General features: G+C 31.6%; 2 protein-coding genes across 2 annotated transcripts; both read right to left on the bottom strand.

Annotated features, from left to right (window-relative positions):
- Positions 1–5,287: 5,287 nt before the first annotated feature.
- LOC116779361 (mast cell protease 1A-like) lies at positions 5,288–18,352 on the bottom strand. The gene is made up of 7 exons (XM_061529942.1): positions 18,018–18,352; positions 17,709–17,759; positions 17,146–17,383; positions 8,385–8,624; positions 6,475–6,962; positions 6,087–6,229; positions 5,288–5,490 (listed from the first exon to the last, which is right to left on the bottom strand). The coding sequence occupies exons 5-7, from the start codon at positions 6,937–6,939 to the stop codon at positions 5,328–5,330; spliced, it is 771 nt and encodes a 256-aa protein (XP_061385926.1). The 5' UTR covers positions 6,940–6,962; positions 8,385–8,624; positions 17,146–17,383; positions 17,709–17,759; positions 18,018–18,352; the 3' UTR covers positions 5,288–5,327.
- LOC133320884 (serine protease 52-like) lies at positions 9,572–11,871 on the bottom strand. The gene is made up of 3 exons (XM_061529947.1): positions 10,874–11,871; positions 10,430–10,566; positions 9,572–9,785 (listed from the first exon to the last, which is right to left on the bottom strand). The coding sequence occupies exons 1-3, from the start codon at positions 11,327–11,329 to the stop codon at positions 9,632–9,634; spliced, it is 747 nt and encodes a 248-aa protein (XP_061385931.1). The 5' UTR covers positions 11,330–11,871; the 3' UTR covers positions 9,572–9,631.

Genomic DNA, 18,352 nt, shown 5'->3' with positions numbered 1-18,352 from the left:
CTAATTATTTTCCTAATTGATTGCTGATATCTGGCAGTAAAATGTTTATCGACATTTTATAGATGAAATTAAATTTGGGATTGAAGTGGATTTGACTGTAATTAATTTGATTTCAAAAGTAATTTATGAGTTCAATGTCAATCTGTCGTCTTGAAATTTGAATTTTTGAGCAGTTTATGTTATTACAACTTATTTTGTTATTTTTATATTAACATACTTATATTTTATACCTTATTTTTATATATTTTTTGGTCCTTGCTATTTTAAATAAAATTGTATTTCTTTCCAAAAATAATTTTCATCGTCATTGCCCTGATCTTTACTCTCTTTTGAACCGACTTCAACAAAAAAGGAAGTCAGCGATTCACTCGCATGTAATATGACCCGTTTGTAATGTTTTAAGAAATTCCCAGTTTTCGTATATGTTGTCTTCATCAGCGTCTGAACAAATGCGCCAAGTTACAAAAGTGTATGTATGCATGTTTTTATGTTTGTTTTCGCACATCTCTGAAACCACAAGTGAGATTTAAGTAATTCTTTTTTGTTGTACTTGTTATTGTTAATCTCAGGGGATACTGCAAGATTCATCAATATCGGTTCAGTAGTTTTTGAGACAACATATTTTCGGGAAGGGTTTTGTAATGAGATTATGAATTGTTATCAGTTCCTGTTGGATTATTACGCAATCGCCTTTTTTTGCTACGCACGAGGATCATGCGATTGTTTGAACAGTTTATTACGATCTGGCTCATCGACTGCGAGGCAACATCAGGAACTTTTATGAACTAACCTTTTTTAACTATGGCTTTATAAAAAAAAAGGAATAAAAAATAAATAAGACCAACTTCAATATTGTACTTAAATAACTTACCTTAGTAGGTAGGTATCTTTAGAGAGAACATAACGGAAATAAATAGTGAAAAATAAAAACGATAACTTCTGCCTTATATAAACTCATTCAATAAGTACTTTTTAAGTCGGTGCCTATTCCAAAACAAAAGAAAAAAACTATTCATTACCAAGAACCTGTAAAACACCATTAAAGACATCTATAGCAAAGTTAGATTACCTATAAATCCAGATTTAAATTTGACAATGCAAGAAGACACTAAAAAAAACGTGACGTCACAAAACCTAATCCGATACAAAATTCATAGAAAACTGTCGTTTTTGACAATTCGGTAAAATATTGAATTTGACTAGTCGTCAAGTACCGAATTTTATCCTGATGAATGGTACCCGCACCATCCTTACATTCCTATAAAAAGGCCTTTCTAGTACTTTCCAGTCTGTCCTTCTATTTCCCAGTCCAATAGGATATAAAACAAATCTTCTCCAAAACAAACAATGTCAGAGACCATAATGCTCCTGGATTTCTCCTAATGTATGTTAGACTTCAACGCATCCGTTCCCGGGAGAAACTTATACATGATGCAAATACATCAGATGAAGATGAGAAACGGTAATTTTCGTCCTCTCTGAGAAATGTTTTAAAAATGTCTGAGAAAAAAACAAAACAAAACACATGTGAGGATGTTAAATAATAAAAGGATTTCAAAGAATTCATTACATGAAACAAATAAGTTGAATTAAAATTGAACACTCCTGCTTAGTTTGTGATAATTATTTAACGTTACATTCCTCCCTGTTCTTCATTTCATTTTTAATAATTCTCTGTAACTTACTTAAGCGAGATGTCTGTTTTATAAATAAACGGAGAATACTTTCCCGTTAGTCTTTATTCGTTTATGATACTAACGGTTACATTTGATTTTTTTTAGCTTTGTCATGCTTGAGATACATTTCTTATATTATTATTTTTCTACCACGCTACAGCTTCTTCAGCGTTAATTGTAAAGAATACTTCTTAAAATAAATGCATTCATGGGTCTGGAGAGTAACGTGATTCTTTTAATTTAAAACAGATGTAGATTTATATGTAGATCTTTAACAGTAAGGTTTTTGTCCTTAAACCTGTTTAAAGTATATAAATGATACAATTAAAATGAAAACGTTAAAAAATTACATTATAATTATTTTTATTGTTAGTAGTTCTGAATTATTTAAATGTCTATCAACATGTTTTAAAGCACGAAACATATATGTTTCATATTTGACTATTAGGTATCTCTTCAGATGCTTTTTATGGACATTCTTAAAATTTTGAATGTTAATTAAATCAATTTATTAAGCAATTAAAATTGTGTTCAACTTACTTATAAATATATTTTAGGCCGACTTTTATTAAAACTAATTTAGTAGGAATTCAGTAATTTTGATAGTTTATCTGGCAAGGTTTTATAAAAGAGCAAAGATAAATCCTTATTATGTACTTTTAAATATATTATTAAAGTTACAGAAGAAACTGATAAACAAAATTCAACTATTCAAGAGTCCCAACTTAATTTGATATTTAGCGTCTCTGTTTTTGGGAACTGCATGTTGCTTCTTAAAAAGTAGTTTACACTATTACATTTGACTTATATTGCTGATAAATATATAGTGTGTTTTAACTTATGGGACGACGCCGTCGTAGTTGCCTAACAATTCCGACAGATGGCGTTTTGGCAAAATTATTTATTTTTATTTACAAAGTGTATTTATTCGAGTTTTAGTCCAAGACATAAAGTAGTTAACAGAGGCGTATATAGATAATCTTAATATTATAGTGACTTAGTCGTTTTTGTCTGTTTCAAATAATAATTAGACAAGTATATATTTCAAAAAGGTAACAATTATAAATTAATATTATTTTTAGAATTTATAATAACTTTTCAATAGTCTTAGTCAGTATAGTTTAAAAAATTTGTCTTTAGTTTTATGAATTAATTTTCATACAATTAAATAAATTAATAATATCTCAAGCCATGTTATCCATAATAAATATTCGTTAAGAATTCAAATAAAAATGTTTTATTTTAATTTAATTATAAATTAAGAAAGTTATTATTGTAATGAAGAGAAAATATTTCCTTTTACTCGCTGCTGTATATAAGGCACTGTTGGAGTCGAAATAAAGAATTCCGAAAAAAAATAAATATATATATACATATATATATTGTTTTTATTTCGAATTAAAGGATTTTATTTTGCAATTATCTGATGGCAAAGTAGCCTAAAGCCAAAAATACTTTTGCTTGTTCATATATAGCACATTTCATGACGCGTTAAATTTACGTCTGCCAGATTTAAGTCACTGACATTAAATAGACTTAAACTATATAATGTTAAATCGACCTTAGTTACAATAATATAACAGATCCAAAATGTATATTTATATAATTCTTGCAAGTAAATTTTTAGTCACGTATATAATTTTTTTAGTGTTAATAATCAATAATACACAATCGGAGATATTTATATAGCAGAATTTTACATGTCTCCGGGAGATCGTAAATACCATGTTATAATCTATCTTGCGAGATTTGTGATGGGTATTGATGTAACTGTTCTGAAAGTGCATTTAAATGTATGGAAGTTGTTTCCTCTAACGTACTAAAATATTACGTGGTCTACCTAAACTGACCTCCATAGACTTGCGTGAATCTATATACGTCTAGAGTAGACCCATGTATATTCAGGCTGGATGACAAACTTTAAGTAAGGGGATCATACGAAACGCTGGGTATCATGCAGTAGCGAGCGTTTCCTTTCCATTACTGTAAAACCTACTAGTTAAACACTAAACTTTACATTAATGATGTCTACACGATAGGTTACTTGTCTATCCTGGTATTCACCGCCAAAATATCATATGATTGCAGTTAATAAAAATTGTGGAAACTTGTAGCAAGGAATACGACTTATAAACGAACCCCGCAAAAATGATGTAGTCATGTTTATCCAGAAAGATTTCAAGGTAAGAATAAACTGCTCAATTAATTTAGTTGCATGAGTGCTGTATTTACGACGGCTCTTTAAGCAATTTTTTCACACCATCTTAACATCTTCACTTTTGAGAAACAGCGAGTTAATAAATTCGCAACTGCAAGGCAGTTTTAGATTATCGAAAACTAGGGCGATACCTTATTTTGCCCTTGTCAATACAGTTCATGAGGACTTAAACATTTTTCTATCTGGTAATGATATGATATTTTAATATTTTTTATGTGCCAAAGACTACAATACAAAATCTAGGGGCGTTGGCTGTCGTTGATTAAAAAGGTCCATTGAATACGGCTTTTCTTTTTTCTTTATAGCAGACTCCAGCTAGTCCAATAGCGTTGATACTCGCTCCCATCTGAACAAAATAAGACTTATGTAGTTGGGCAAAATACGTCATTAAACAAGAAATCAATAAAACTTATCACCGTCCTCTGCTGAAGAGTCCAGCCCATTCCTGAGCAGCTGCCTCCAGTCATCATGCGCCCTTTTATCAAATCGTCCGTCCATGCTCCAAGGGCATGCTCACCCTTCATTTTATTTTATTACAATCCATATAAACTTTTCAACCAATTACTTTTGAGTAATAATCAAATAAGAGCAATTACAACTGCCTTGATAGCTTAAATTTCTTTTAAGAGAAACACGGATAATATTCTATTCAGAGCAAACAGGAAAAAAGGCAAAACGTCTGTTAACTTCTGCTCGGTTACTTTTGGGGGTAACTTTTTAGTCTACTTACTCGAGTAATGTCGATCTGTCCAATATTTTTCGCTTCCCAAACAGGTGCGATTAACGTAGCAGACTCACTCTCCAATATATTAAGCTCGCAAATATATTTTATTAAACAATTATCAAAGTTCAAATAATGCAAAAATATAGGATAATAAGATGTGCAGAAAATTAATTACATATTATAATTAAGTCTACAGAAAGATTTAATGAGCACTCATTTAATTAGGCCTCCGATTTGGATTCTGGTCCTTTGATTTTTAAATATAATTTTTCAATAAAATTGATATCATTTTTTAAAACGTTTTTTTATCAAGCCTGTTTTTTATTTATAATTTCTTGGCTGCTAGTGACAGATTGATGAACGGTGGCATAAATATTATGAAAAAATTTCATTTTCATTTTCATTTTCTATTGAAAAATTTAAAGCAATTTTTTTTTTTGAAATTTTCATTATAATCTCCATTATATTTTGTGAAGGACGGAAATATTTTATCTATTACATGTATGTTTTATATTATAATCGGTTCCTGCTATTATTATTATCACACAAGCTGATAAAAATAACACTAAAAGATTTGATTACACTCATATTTGATAAAAGTGAACAAAAGTTTTTCAGTAGAATGTATGCTATTTCAATAAAGGAATTATATTAAAAAATAAACGCTACTTAGTTAATAGAAAATATATGAATCAATTATTAATTAAAGTTAATAGTCGCAGTACAATTTTCTCGAAGTTTGTTTTATCCAGTCGTAATAGAATGAGACGTTTGTATATACAATAAGACTGGCCGATATGTCCGGCCGTTTATAAGACACGATACCGATTTGCGTGTACTTGTTGATTATTAAAGCACTGCCAGAGTCCCCTCTGAAAAATAACAATAGTTTAGAATTATTTTTTTTAATTGTCATTCGATAAAATTATTTTAATTATTAAAACATTCCGTTGTATAAATTTATGGTCTATTGGATGTAAAAGAATAAAAAGAAACATTGAATAACAATGTACTATTTGAAGGTAGGCGACATAAAGGTCTAAATTATAGAGACTTTCATTTTTCCTTCCCATGATCACGGTTAACGTTAAGTTACTGGCACGTAGAGCAAAATAAACAACTCGAGTTATATTTTAACTTTACAATATAAATAATAGTTAAATTTATTGTTGTATCACAATGTTATTTTAATGAGGGACGCAAAATGATAAAGATTCTAGGTTATTATATTTGATAATCTTTATATTTAACTGGAGATCGGCAATGATTCTCTTTTTTAGAGATTTTTAAGACAATAATTATATTCTAAACTAATATTAATTCTATTATTACGACAGAATGTTTACTGATTATATTTTGCAAGCGAAAGTTTCTTAAGCAACTTATTTAGGTTCTGAAAATACCGAAAGGAAATATTCTCACTTCATTCTCACATATTCATAGTCGAAAAAAACAATACTATACTTACTCTGATGCAAACTGCCTGCTCTTAATCTCACCAGCGCAGAAAGAGCCTGGAGGAATATTGGATATATAGGCCTTACAATCACTATAACTTATCACCTTTTGCGTTATATGATGCAAGTAATCTGTCGACAATTTGTTTATTTCCTGAAAATATATTTAAAAAATTTTCATATAAAATAAAACAAGTTAGTACACAAGTTAGTTAGCAAGGTTATATATATAGAATTATTATAATATCTTTAACATACTTTAAATAAGAAAAAAACCGCGAGGCAATAATAATAATATTGATAGTACTGTAAATTTATATCAAAATTTGAAAATATTATTTATATATGATATGTGACAAACAAAGTTAAGTGGAGTGAAAGATAGCGACAGAACCTTACATCAACTAAACCCCAACCAGCTATATCAGCGACAGATTTTATCCTCGGACGCCTTGAAATGGCAACTCGTTTAACAAATTTACCAAACTTTATAGATCTAGAAAGCAATGCAAGACCTATATCAAAGTGCACACGATTTGTTCTATATCTGGGGTGGTATTTTGCGAATGTTATAGTCATTTTGATTCCCATCCTCTTTTGTTCATTTCCAACAAATGCCGCTCCGTTCTTGCACTTGGGATTGCATATTTCGATACAATGTGCTGCCGTCAATAAAATTCTCTGATTGATGATGGATGAACCACATATAAAGCTGCCTCTCTCTCTACCCATCAACAGAAACGCTGAATATGGGAATTCCTCGATCGACACCACGTCTCCTCTGACTACCCTCCCTTCTAATTCATTTGATTTAGATGAAACTGAATTTGTAAACAGAAATAATGCTATAACTTTTATCAGCATTTTACAAGAAAGGAATGTGTTTGCTGAAAAAGGACAAGCCGTAAGTATTTATTGAGGTAATAACTTATAATTTTACTGCTAATTCACTTCGAGATCTATAAAATGTTTGTAATTACGAATCAATTTAAATTTCTACAATTTAGTATCTATAAATAATTAGCAAATTGAGACGTTTTGATTTATGTTCTGTAACGTTCGACGAAAATTTCATTTTCAATTTCATGGTGCATTCCAACAACAACAAAGAGCAAATAAAAATGTTTTTTTTTTCAAACAGGGATGATTCATTAGAGAGAATTCTATTAATGTATTTGCCTAACATTCGGAGCAATCCTACAAAAATACCTACTTAAAACGAAGCATTATATAGGGTTTTCCATTAAGGGCGCTTGATCTTTCTTTTCTTCCATCGTAGCGTGTGCTGTGTGGCACGTAGCGCCGTCCTGTTGAAACCACATGTTGTCCAGATCCATATTCTCGATTTCAGGCCAAAAGAAGTTGGTTATCATCGACCGGTATCGCTCACCATTGACGGTGACGGCCACACCATTATCGTTTTCGAAAAAATACGGACCAATCACGCCTCCGGCCCAAAATCCGCACCAAACAGTCACTTTCTGCGGGTGCATTGCCACTTGGTGAACCTCGTGTGGATTGGTCTCGTCCCAAATACGGCAATTTTGCTTGTTGACATAGCCATTCATCCAAAAATGCGCCTCGTCGCTGAAGATGATTTTTTTGCCAAAATCGGCGTCAACTTCCAACTGCTCTAATGCCCAGTCAGCGAACACACGGCGCTGTCTATGGTCATTAACCTTGAGCTCTTGGGTCAGCTGGATCTTGTACGGGTGCAGGCTCAAGTCACAACGCAAAATTCGCCAAGTTGTCGTCTGCGAAAGGCCGAGTTCCTGTGCGCGACGCGGAATTGACTGCCGCGGGTTTTCGAGGACACTGTCGCGCACTGCGGCGATATTCTCGGCAGATCTCGCGTTACGTTGACGCACGGGAACCGGCTGATTGTTAACTGACCCGGTTGACTCGAATTTGTCCACCAATCGACGGATAGTCGACTCGGCAGGACGATCATCGCGACCGTAAAACGGGCGAAGTGCGCGGAACGTTGCTCGAACTGAAGACCCATTTTCATAAAACAATTTTATGATTTGCACGTGCTGCTCGACACTGTAACCTGCCATGGTGGTTTGGGAGGACGGAATGAATATAACACACTGCATTTGACAGCTGTCACTCAAACAACATGGCCGCAATCAGCTGTCAAAGTTCAAGCGTCCCTATTGGAAAACACCATATATACAGATAAGTATAATTCGATGTATCTAACAGATAATAATAAAAAACGTAGTAGTTAACTTAAAAATATGTTGTTCAATTTATATTCGAATTACAAAATGCATGTCTGCTGATCAATACAATGTTTTACAAACCTTTAGTGGAGGTGAGCGATCAACGCACGTTAGATAGGCGCCCCTTGAACCTTCACCTGGGTCGCAAGTCCCAGGCACTGTTGAAGATCCTCTCCCTGCAACGCGACGGACGGCACCCGCACGGTGGATCCATTAAATGCTAAGAAGTTTCGTCTCGTTAGAGGTGTCCAAGCAGATGATGACCAGCCCTTCACATTTTTTCTAATTTTTACTAGTACGCAAATCCAGTGCCTCGATGAACTATAAGTTTATATTAATAGAAATTTTTAACATTGCCATATTTGCAGCATTTGTTGAGTAGTAATTTTTGCTTAAGAGTTGTTTTCATCACCAGTTGTAAAGACAAACAAACTGAACAAAAGTTGTACTTTTTATTTTATTTTATAAAATCCATTTCACATGTTTAATTTTATTGAAGACTTCTTATTTTATATATCAATTTAATTACAAGAATAAATCTTAAGAATGCTACAAATGCGTGAGGTTATGAGGACGTATGGACGTTTATTTTTCACTTATAAATTACTGAACGGATTTTAAGTAAGTCTATTAGTCAAGTTGTTAAAAAATGAGAATAGAATGTAGTCTGTATTTTTTATGTTATATTTAAGAAATATCTTGGTTGGTTAGCGAGGTAGCACTTGATAAATTTGTTATTTTGTATAAAGTCATGAGATACAAGCTAGATGGCGCTGTTAGCTGATTACCGTAACTATAGTTTTTAAACACTCATTGTTAATTTTTCCACAGACCAATTCTGACGGCCGTTCAAACAAAGTTTAGGGAAGTCGTTACTAAATTGTATGTGAATATCATGTTAGAGATAATGCATACTATATTATTAATGTTCCACACATTATTTTCAATAAAGATAATAAGTTTTTTTTTACTTTTTTCTTACTTAAGATAAATATATATATTAATGTATAATATAATAGATTATAATACATATTAATGCTGTAGAACATTGTCCTTCTCTATATCTGTATCTGCATCCTCTACGTAAACTTTTGGAAATAATAAAATTTTGAAAATCTTTTAATAACCACATTCCACTTATTGGGACTACTTTAAAAAAATATTATCCTATCTCTATAATATGAAACAGACAATAAAACATTTTTTTGTATTGAATATTGCTTTTAGCATTAAAAAAAAAAACAACTTCCTAAATTAAAATAATAAAATAATATTTAATTTAAATTTATTTAAATAAGTACAATAAGTTTGTTAATGAAGTTCAAATTTTAACGGCATAGGAGTTGCAATGTCTTGGCTTTTATCCAATGGTAATGATAGGTAGTGTTTGTATAAGCAACGATATTGTTTTTCGGTAACATGTACGAGACTATGCCTATTTGGATATATTTGTAAACCACAAAGGCACCTCCAGAATCACCCCTGTAAGAAAAGTCTTCGTTTAGTGTAAGTTACAAACAAGATGCCATATAGGAAAAAATCTATTAGAATATAGGATATGACTGTGAAGAAAATGCTAGTCCCCTTATTATTTTTTAGTTGTCTAATGTCAAGATGTTTGATCACCAGGAAATATATGGACAAAATGCTTCAACTGCAAACTGAATACAAATACATTCGCTGTCATAGGCATTCGCTTTAACAATTTATCGTTGGGTATGAGATTTTATTTTATTATTTAGGATACCTTAAAATCTTATTCCAATAATTTCACATTATCTATGTTTAGTGTTTGGTATTTTTCAATTCTTATTTAACTGTGTATTTATATAAAATCTTCAGTTTTATTTTAGAGACGGACACCGACATTTTGTAGGAGCAATTAAGATGTTCCAATAAATTAATATTATTTCGATCGATTTAGCTCTACATAGACGACCCTAAAGCTTTTGTTAGGGAGCTTTAACAAAATCATTTTATCCTACAGCTTTTAATATTTCACACGACTGGTGCTAGCGTCAGCGAAAGTCACGATATCTGGGGCACATTTATGCTACGCCGCTGCCCCGCCACATTTTATTTCTCTTACAGGACTAGGATAACATAACAATAATCTAATTTATTACATTTCTGGATTTTCCCCATCATTCATGGATTGGCCACAGAAGATTCCAGCAGGCACGTTTCCACGACTGCATTCTTTGGGTTTTATTATGTCTTGTTGAACATATTTCATGGACGTAGCTAGTTCTTCAGGGTCTGTCTACAGAGATCAGAAGATTTAGTGTAACTAACTATTTTTCAATACAAATACTTTTCTAATGCTAAGTAGTTTTTATCTCCATTTTTAATGTACTAAAAGGTTAATAGCTATGTCAATTTTATACATGCATAGATTAAATATTAACTGCCCAGTAATTACACTTCAAATATTTCCAACTAAATTTTATAAGAATTTTGATAAGTTGATAGCGTACATAACAATGATGCCATTACCATTATTTCAATAATTAAAATATAAACTAAGTGTATAAATATAGAGTATAACTATCGTATTGAATGGTACTCACATTAACCAATCCCCATCCTGTAACGTAACCGTGAGTTGCTCGTCTTGGAAATATACTCAGCAGCGCAACACGCTTCACGTTCGCCCCAAACTTTACCGGTGCGTTTGAATATGTCAAACCGATGTCATTCACCAGAGAGGTGTCGCAGTATTTGTGATGTACTAAGAATTTACGAACTTTTAAGTGTTTCATTTTTTTTATAGAAGAGTGTCCATAATTAAGAATTACAATGTCTCTGGTCGGATCAACGCATGGATAGAGGCAATGAGCGGCAGTCAGTACGACACGATCATTGATGAAAGAACCGCCGCAAAGATATGTGGTAGTACAATTTATATACATCATATTTGAGTGTGGATATTTTTTTATGTCTATATAATCACCCCCCACTACAAAACCCACCATTTTGCCAGCGACCAATCCTATGTTTACAAGCAATGTTATGTATAAATACATATTTATTAACCGCAAACAAACACTGCTTAATTAAATGACAATAAAAAAAAATTACATAGAATTATAAATTAAACAAGTCATTTTGATTATATGCGGAACGCGTGTTTTTTATAAACTGGTCTATCAAATTTTCTTCCTTTCCTAACAAGATAAGCTTTTATGAGCCATAAATTTTTTTTGATTAGTGACTCCTTTGAATTTCATTTTCATTTAGATTCAAGTAGTTCTTAAAATTGACGATATGTTTAGTAATTAAGTTCAGTACCAAAGAAATACCTTTTTTTTGTCATTAAAATTATATTATTGAAAGTACTGTGGAGGTGAGTGTGTGTGCTCATTTTATTCAGTGTCGTCCAAATAACTTGACAGCTAAAAGTAATTTATTTATCCCATTGTTGCTATGCTACAATTTTTTTGCCGAAGCAAAGTCTATAAAAGGTGGAAAGATAATATTTATATTTCATAATTAAAAGATTGTGATAAAAAAAATCGGCTATAACTTTAATTAATCAACATCTGTTGTTTGAGACATCTGACGTAACACAAATATCTTTTACCTTGTGGAGTTTGTTTTATACCCAGTTATATGACGAAAAAATACAAATGATAAATATTTAGGACCTAGGTAGAGATTATAATTCGTCTTTTATGCCCACCCTGGATTTCTATCGTAAATTTCTTGAATTCGACCAACACAACTTACTAACGCAAATATAAATTAGCGTCTAGTTAGGAATATGCTATCTAATTTTTTATGCTATGACTTCATTCGCATTAGGATCGTGGAATATTTTGCCAATCAAAACAACGTTTTACATGCGATCTATATTAACTGTATTGGTTGTGTGGGAAATGTCTAAGCAACTGATAGACAAATATCAAACAAGTGACGTTTATTTCAAACGTGCTAATCACAATGGACACATTAACAAAAGTATAATCAAATCAGGCATTGACTTCAAATTTTGAAGTTTCTGTGCCTTTTTAATTTTAATTTTTTGTAAGAACTATCTGAGAAGTATTATAAAATATTTAAAAAAGATTACTGTAACAGTTTGATCGAAAATATTACTGCTATAATAATCAAATAAATGAGTAAATACATTTAAATCAGAACAATCACTGGAGGGAAAAACCGCGTATATTTTTTTTCTTATAAACTGGTTGCGTAATGAAAAACATTCACTCTTTACATATTTGTTATGGTGTACTAATAAAATTATTTTATGGGGAATTTTTTTCTATAGTTTGTTTATCATTTTTTTTTTCTTTTATGATGAATTCGAGGACTTGAGTGTTTGATCAAGGCGTTGGCCATAAACCCTACAATTACAGCGTAAGAGGTATTGCTAACAAAACTCTTAAAATAAAACTCGTGAAACCTGAATTGTCTTTAGCTTTTTCAATTCTGTACTGTATGAAGTGAAAGAGGCTTAAATAAATACAAATACGTAGAAACTCTGGGGCTTATAGGCGAGCTAGCAGACGTATATGTGACCAGCATTTAAGCAAAAATTAATAAGTTACTATCGTAATTATTCCTCACAATTGTATGTGAACATTTTCTCAGTGGTTGACCACTCTCAGTATTGATACTACATCGGGTTTTATTCACTTATTATTGATTGGACTGAAGACTGTTTTTTTAACGTACTCAAATGTCATTTAGTTCTATATAGGAACTTGTTATGATGTTTGATAGTTTTAAGACGACAAAAATTATATCATCTTCTGATGACATTAAATGCGTTGGTTTTCTAGATTTGATATCTGAAGATAATTGACACTGTTTTATATCGAAGTAAGATATTTGGACGTCTCTTGAGGTCAAAAATCCATGAAATATAACGTAAAATCAAATATCGTGATTTAGGGTGTAGGTTCGTAACTTAATATAAGTATATTTGTTGTAATAAGACCTTATAACCTTCCTAAGAAACGAGTGAACATAGGTATCGTCACTAGTTTCAACTTTTATTCGTGTTTCATATATTTAACTTAACACTGAAATTAAAATGTAAATAATTTAAATGTGCGTGGAATGCCTCCGCGCGGATTAGTAAAACGTCGTAATGTTAGAATGAACACAGGAACGGGTAGAAATTGAGTTTTGAGAAATTTTTATTGTTTCTTCAAGACAAACTTTATTGACATTATTTACAAGTCACAATTGATTGCCCGCGTACATTCAAACGCAACTCATTCCTGTTTAATCCCCCCCTCCCTCCATAGGAGCGTAAAACTTTTAATGCAACCTTGTTGGAATTCGCATAAGAAGTCTCACTTCGATAGATCGGTTAAGCTTACACATTTGATTATAAAGTGCAGCTTAATTCAAAAATTAACGATCAGATATAACTTCGTAACTCAAAACTTATTAAATTGTATTTGAGTTATCAGATATTTAAGTATGTCTAGCTACAAATCCTTGTGCTCTCTGAGAAAATACTGTAAATGAATTACCGTTACGGAGATGTACCTACGTAACTGTTCCGTTCCGGTTCCGGCGACGTAACAGCCGTTAAAATTAAATTCATACGTACGAGTTTCATTGATTCCATTAGTATTTAATAGTTTTTTAAAGAAAAGTGCAATTCCAGTAACAAAGATAAAAAATAATCAGATGATGATATAATATTGAAAAGAGAACAAACTGAAACACAAAAATTTTTGTCATTCTTGTCACATAGAACACTATGCCGATTGAATTATGATGTGAAAAAAGACTTAGAAAGAATAAGTATGTGTATTTACTAAATGTAGTAATATGTCATGTCTCACGGGATCCTTACTGTCTTCTAGAATAAATGTACACACATGTGTTGCTATATTTATATAGAGTTTTGTAGAATAAATTTGCTATATACGGACATAGAAATTATATCACAAATTATCATAATGCCTGTTATACTATAAATATGATCTCAATACTGTGCTTTGGTAGCTTCTTGATATTCAGGGGCCCGATGTTAATGAATATTTAACAAAACGATAAATAGATACTTGAATATCATTTATAGGTTGTACCAGGTTATAAAAGTTTCATTTTACCGCAGACATTTAAAAAATTATAAGAGAACCTCGCTTCTTAAAAAAAATATCTTTTATTCCCTGTAATCTCATGGATTTATGATTTCTTAGAAATAAAATAAAAAAAATTTTGGTATCAACAATATTTTTATCTACTTACATTCAATTTGTCAATACTCGACCTTGATCTCAAAATTTTGGCTGATACAGTAATTGAGTTTGAATTAATTGTGTGATAATTTTGTGATAACGTTATTTATTTGTAAATTTAGAGTAAAAAGCCTGATACGCTGTAAGTAATTCAAAGTGATTTATTATCATTGCAATAAATATATTAAATGATATCGAAGAATTTTGCGAGTGTCCATTTAAATAAAACTAATATTTTTCGGATTTACTATAGCGGTTTTTATTATATTTATCTCTCCTGGCATTCTGTAGGCATCCAGAGCGGTACACCAAGAAATTAAGAAGTGAAAATATGATATCTATGTTATTTTGAACAAGTTCTAAGAGTTTAATTAAAGCATTATATTTACTGAGTTAGTAATCTACTCTCTAGTTTCATATAAAAGATTAAGATTTTAAAATATTATATAAAAGCGGTTTCGAAAAACGTTTATAAATAATGTACTGAAGTTATAGCGAAATTAAAAATAAATTAGGCGACATTCATACCACTTATATGAACACTGAACGGTTGTAAAATGTTCAAAGAAACTTTACCGCGCTCTATACAACCAGGCACCTACCGCTTTCTATCTTGTAAATTCTCCACATAAGATCGGCGCACAATTTGCTTACCCTTTACATTTTAGTGAAAGTCTATGAAGATGTACTGTACTTCCAAGCTGTGCGTGCAAGTACAAACAATAATGCATATCAGAAGGCCGATCTCGCAGTGTAATAAATGGTTGTCATAAATCTAAGAGCAAGTGGAATCTAATTGTAAAACAATTAAATATTATCGAAGCTTTAGTGTTTGGCGGCGAGTGTGATTGTAAATTTATCTTTGTATTATGTTATCTGGCGGCTACGGACATACGAGTGACATTTACATAGCTCGCAAGACCTGGAGGCGCCCGCCGCTGACAGATTTATAGAATTTGCAGCTGAATGGCGCGGCTGGTCTCGGGTTGCCATTCTAAATAAAATGCTGTCCTTGCATACCATTTCAACGTTTATTTACATGGTAGTACATGAAACTGTTACACATTGTTTGTGATATTTTTCCGATTTACAAAGCAGCTTTGGAATGCAGTTACAAAGATGTTGCACGATTCAGTCGTCTTCGATTCACCATAAATACATTTTCGTTGTAAGAACTGGAGCCAATTAATGAATAATTTAACGCTCACGTTCCTTACAATTAGTTCGGTAGCATTACACAGATTCTCGTACAATTAAAATCTGAGAGTGACACCGTATCGAAATTTTGTTCAATTAAGGGAAGTAACACGTTGGATCGAAGTATTTTATTGGTTCTTCATATCATGATCTGCAGCGTCTTCCCGGAGTCAAAAATGTCGGTAAATTTATAAAGCTAAATATATTTTATGCGTTCTGTTAGTTAAATCAGTGAGATGAGAAAAAATGTTAAGTATCAGTCATTATAGAATTACTTTAATTTCGTCCTACTCACATATTTTAAATTATGAATAGTTCCTTTGTTAACTGATCAAACATGCTTTACCCTCAGATGTTATGTGCCTGTAAAGAAAACAAAAAATAAAATAAAAAGGCGGGATTAAAATACGAAGAACAAAACTGTACAATTACTTTATAAATTTCACTCCGCCAGTAAACAACATCTACTCCAATTACAAGTGTTGCTTGTATCTCAAAGACTATTACTTCCTTTTCTCCTATCTTCACTGCTATTTCTCAAACAATAACTTTCTATTACACCATACAACGCCCACCATGTATCCTAACCGTTAAGTATATACATGTCCTTAACACAAACGACATAAGGTTCATAATCCCCATCCCGACTTTCCTTAACATTAAACCATGCTCCATTTCAGCCTTAGTTTAAGGCCAAATAGGCCACCCTAGATTATTCTCATTTAATTACTTGTTCGAAATGATAAAGTCATGTAACGACTTCTAATAAATATCAATGTAGAATAAACAGTTAAAAATCACACGTTTAATTAAATTATTTTAAAATAGTTTGCTCTCAGCATTTACTCTTGCAGTTAAAATTCTTCAATTCATAAACGAAACAGAAGAGAAATATAGGCTTTTAAAGATGTGCATACCAACAAAGTAATCCCTCAACTTTGTGAAATTACGACCCAAGCATCCTTAGGAAGTGTTTGCAATGTAAACTTAGTATCGAGTGTTTTAATATCATTTAATATATTATTAGCGATACGAATAAATTTCACGAATTAGATACGAAAACGTTCAACCTATTTGTGTTACAGTAAACTTTGAAAACACATACTAAGGTTCGTGCAGTCACCTGCTAGACTCTGTTAACCCAATAAAATAAAGAAATCCTTGTCTGAGTCACGAGTAATTTTGTTAGTTCGTTAATTTTTTGGAGCAATTAACAAGATATTGCACCTGCCAGTGTTTATGCTTCGTCGGACAAGAGGTTACGACATTACACTAAACATAGAATCAAGTTATAGCAACACTTTTTATAAATCAGGCATATATATATATATATTGAACCATATATATACAGCTTACAATTAAATATTTAAATAAATTTAAAGACATGCAATGTTGAATTGAAAATGCAATAAGTTAGAAATGGCGCAATAAAGATTTACCCAGTTTTAGATTCGAGGAAGCAACAATATGTGATTCATCATGGTAGAGATCATTCCGCAGAACTAACGAGACTGGAGCCTTTTAAATCCTCATCACGGATATTGTACTTCCCTCGGCCGGGTCTCGGGAGCTGGCCGACGATGAATAGGTAATATATTTGGGCATAATAACTTTCCACTGCTTCTTATGTGAAATATGCAAACCAGGAAAGCGCTTTATGTTACTTTGATTGCTATTCTAAAATTAACAATGTCGCTCTTATAATTAATTAAAAGAATCAAATTATTAAATTTTTCATCTAGTCTCGTTGTGTTAGGATACGCTAAATCTCTTTTAGGTATTTAATTATAATATGAAAATGTTTTTGTTTCCATAGTTTTCTCAATAAAAACGTTCTTGTTGTTGTCGGTTAGAATCAACGGATATGACAAAATAAAAAGATTATTTTGGTTTTATCATTAATTACTATGTTTGTAAGTAAATCCATTTTTGTATTAAATAATAAAACGAGATATATACATTTATAAAACTACATACAAAAGAAGTGCCTGTTGCAACTTACCAAAACGATTTAACCAGAAAATATTGTCCTCGGCGTCTGTGTAGCTCTACTCTTGAATATTGGAAAGTTGAAAGCAAAATGAAAACACTTAATTGTAAATTAGAAAACATTCAGTTTTAAAACGAGATATTCAAAATAAAATTTTTAAAATTCCAATAACAAATGCTACATTTGCATCAAATTAAATTATTATCATATATAAAATACACTAAATATTGGTAGCAGAAAGATTTAACAGTGAAACAGAATTTGAGATGTGACTAACAAATTAAAAATGTTGTTGAAACTGCAATAGAACATAACACTTACAGCAGATGAAATTGTTTCAATATAAGTCGACGTATACCTCAGGAGCCGATCTATAAATCTTAAACACAAGTCTCAGCTAGATCACGAACAAGGTTGCTGACCGAGGCACTGGCGTAACGGAGGGCGGCACGCTCTGCCGCTCACTGGATAATGACATTGCCTACCATATCTCACTGGTTAATTATTTATTATTTCTAAGACGAACCCACTCACATCTTGAATCACTTATCTTAATTATCGTTAATGCTAATACAGAAACATTATTTTCGATTTTTTTATTAATAGTTCGTGTTTGAAAGCAAACCTTCACAATATGCATATATTTTTAAAAGGTG

Source organism: Danaus plexippus, chromosome 2 (genome assembly GCF_018135715.1).
Source record: "Danaus plexippus chromosome 2, MEX_DaPlex, whole genome shotgun sequence".
NCBI lineage: Eukaryota > Metazoa > Arthropoda > Insecta > Lepidoptera > Nymphalidae > Danaus > Danaus plexippus.
The sequence above is the reverse complement of the archived record's forward strand: the minus strand, read 5'-3'. Positions and strand labels throughout refer to the sequence as shown.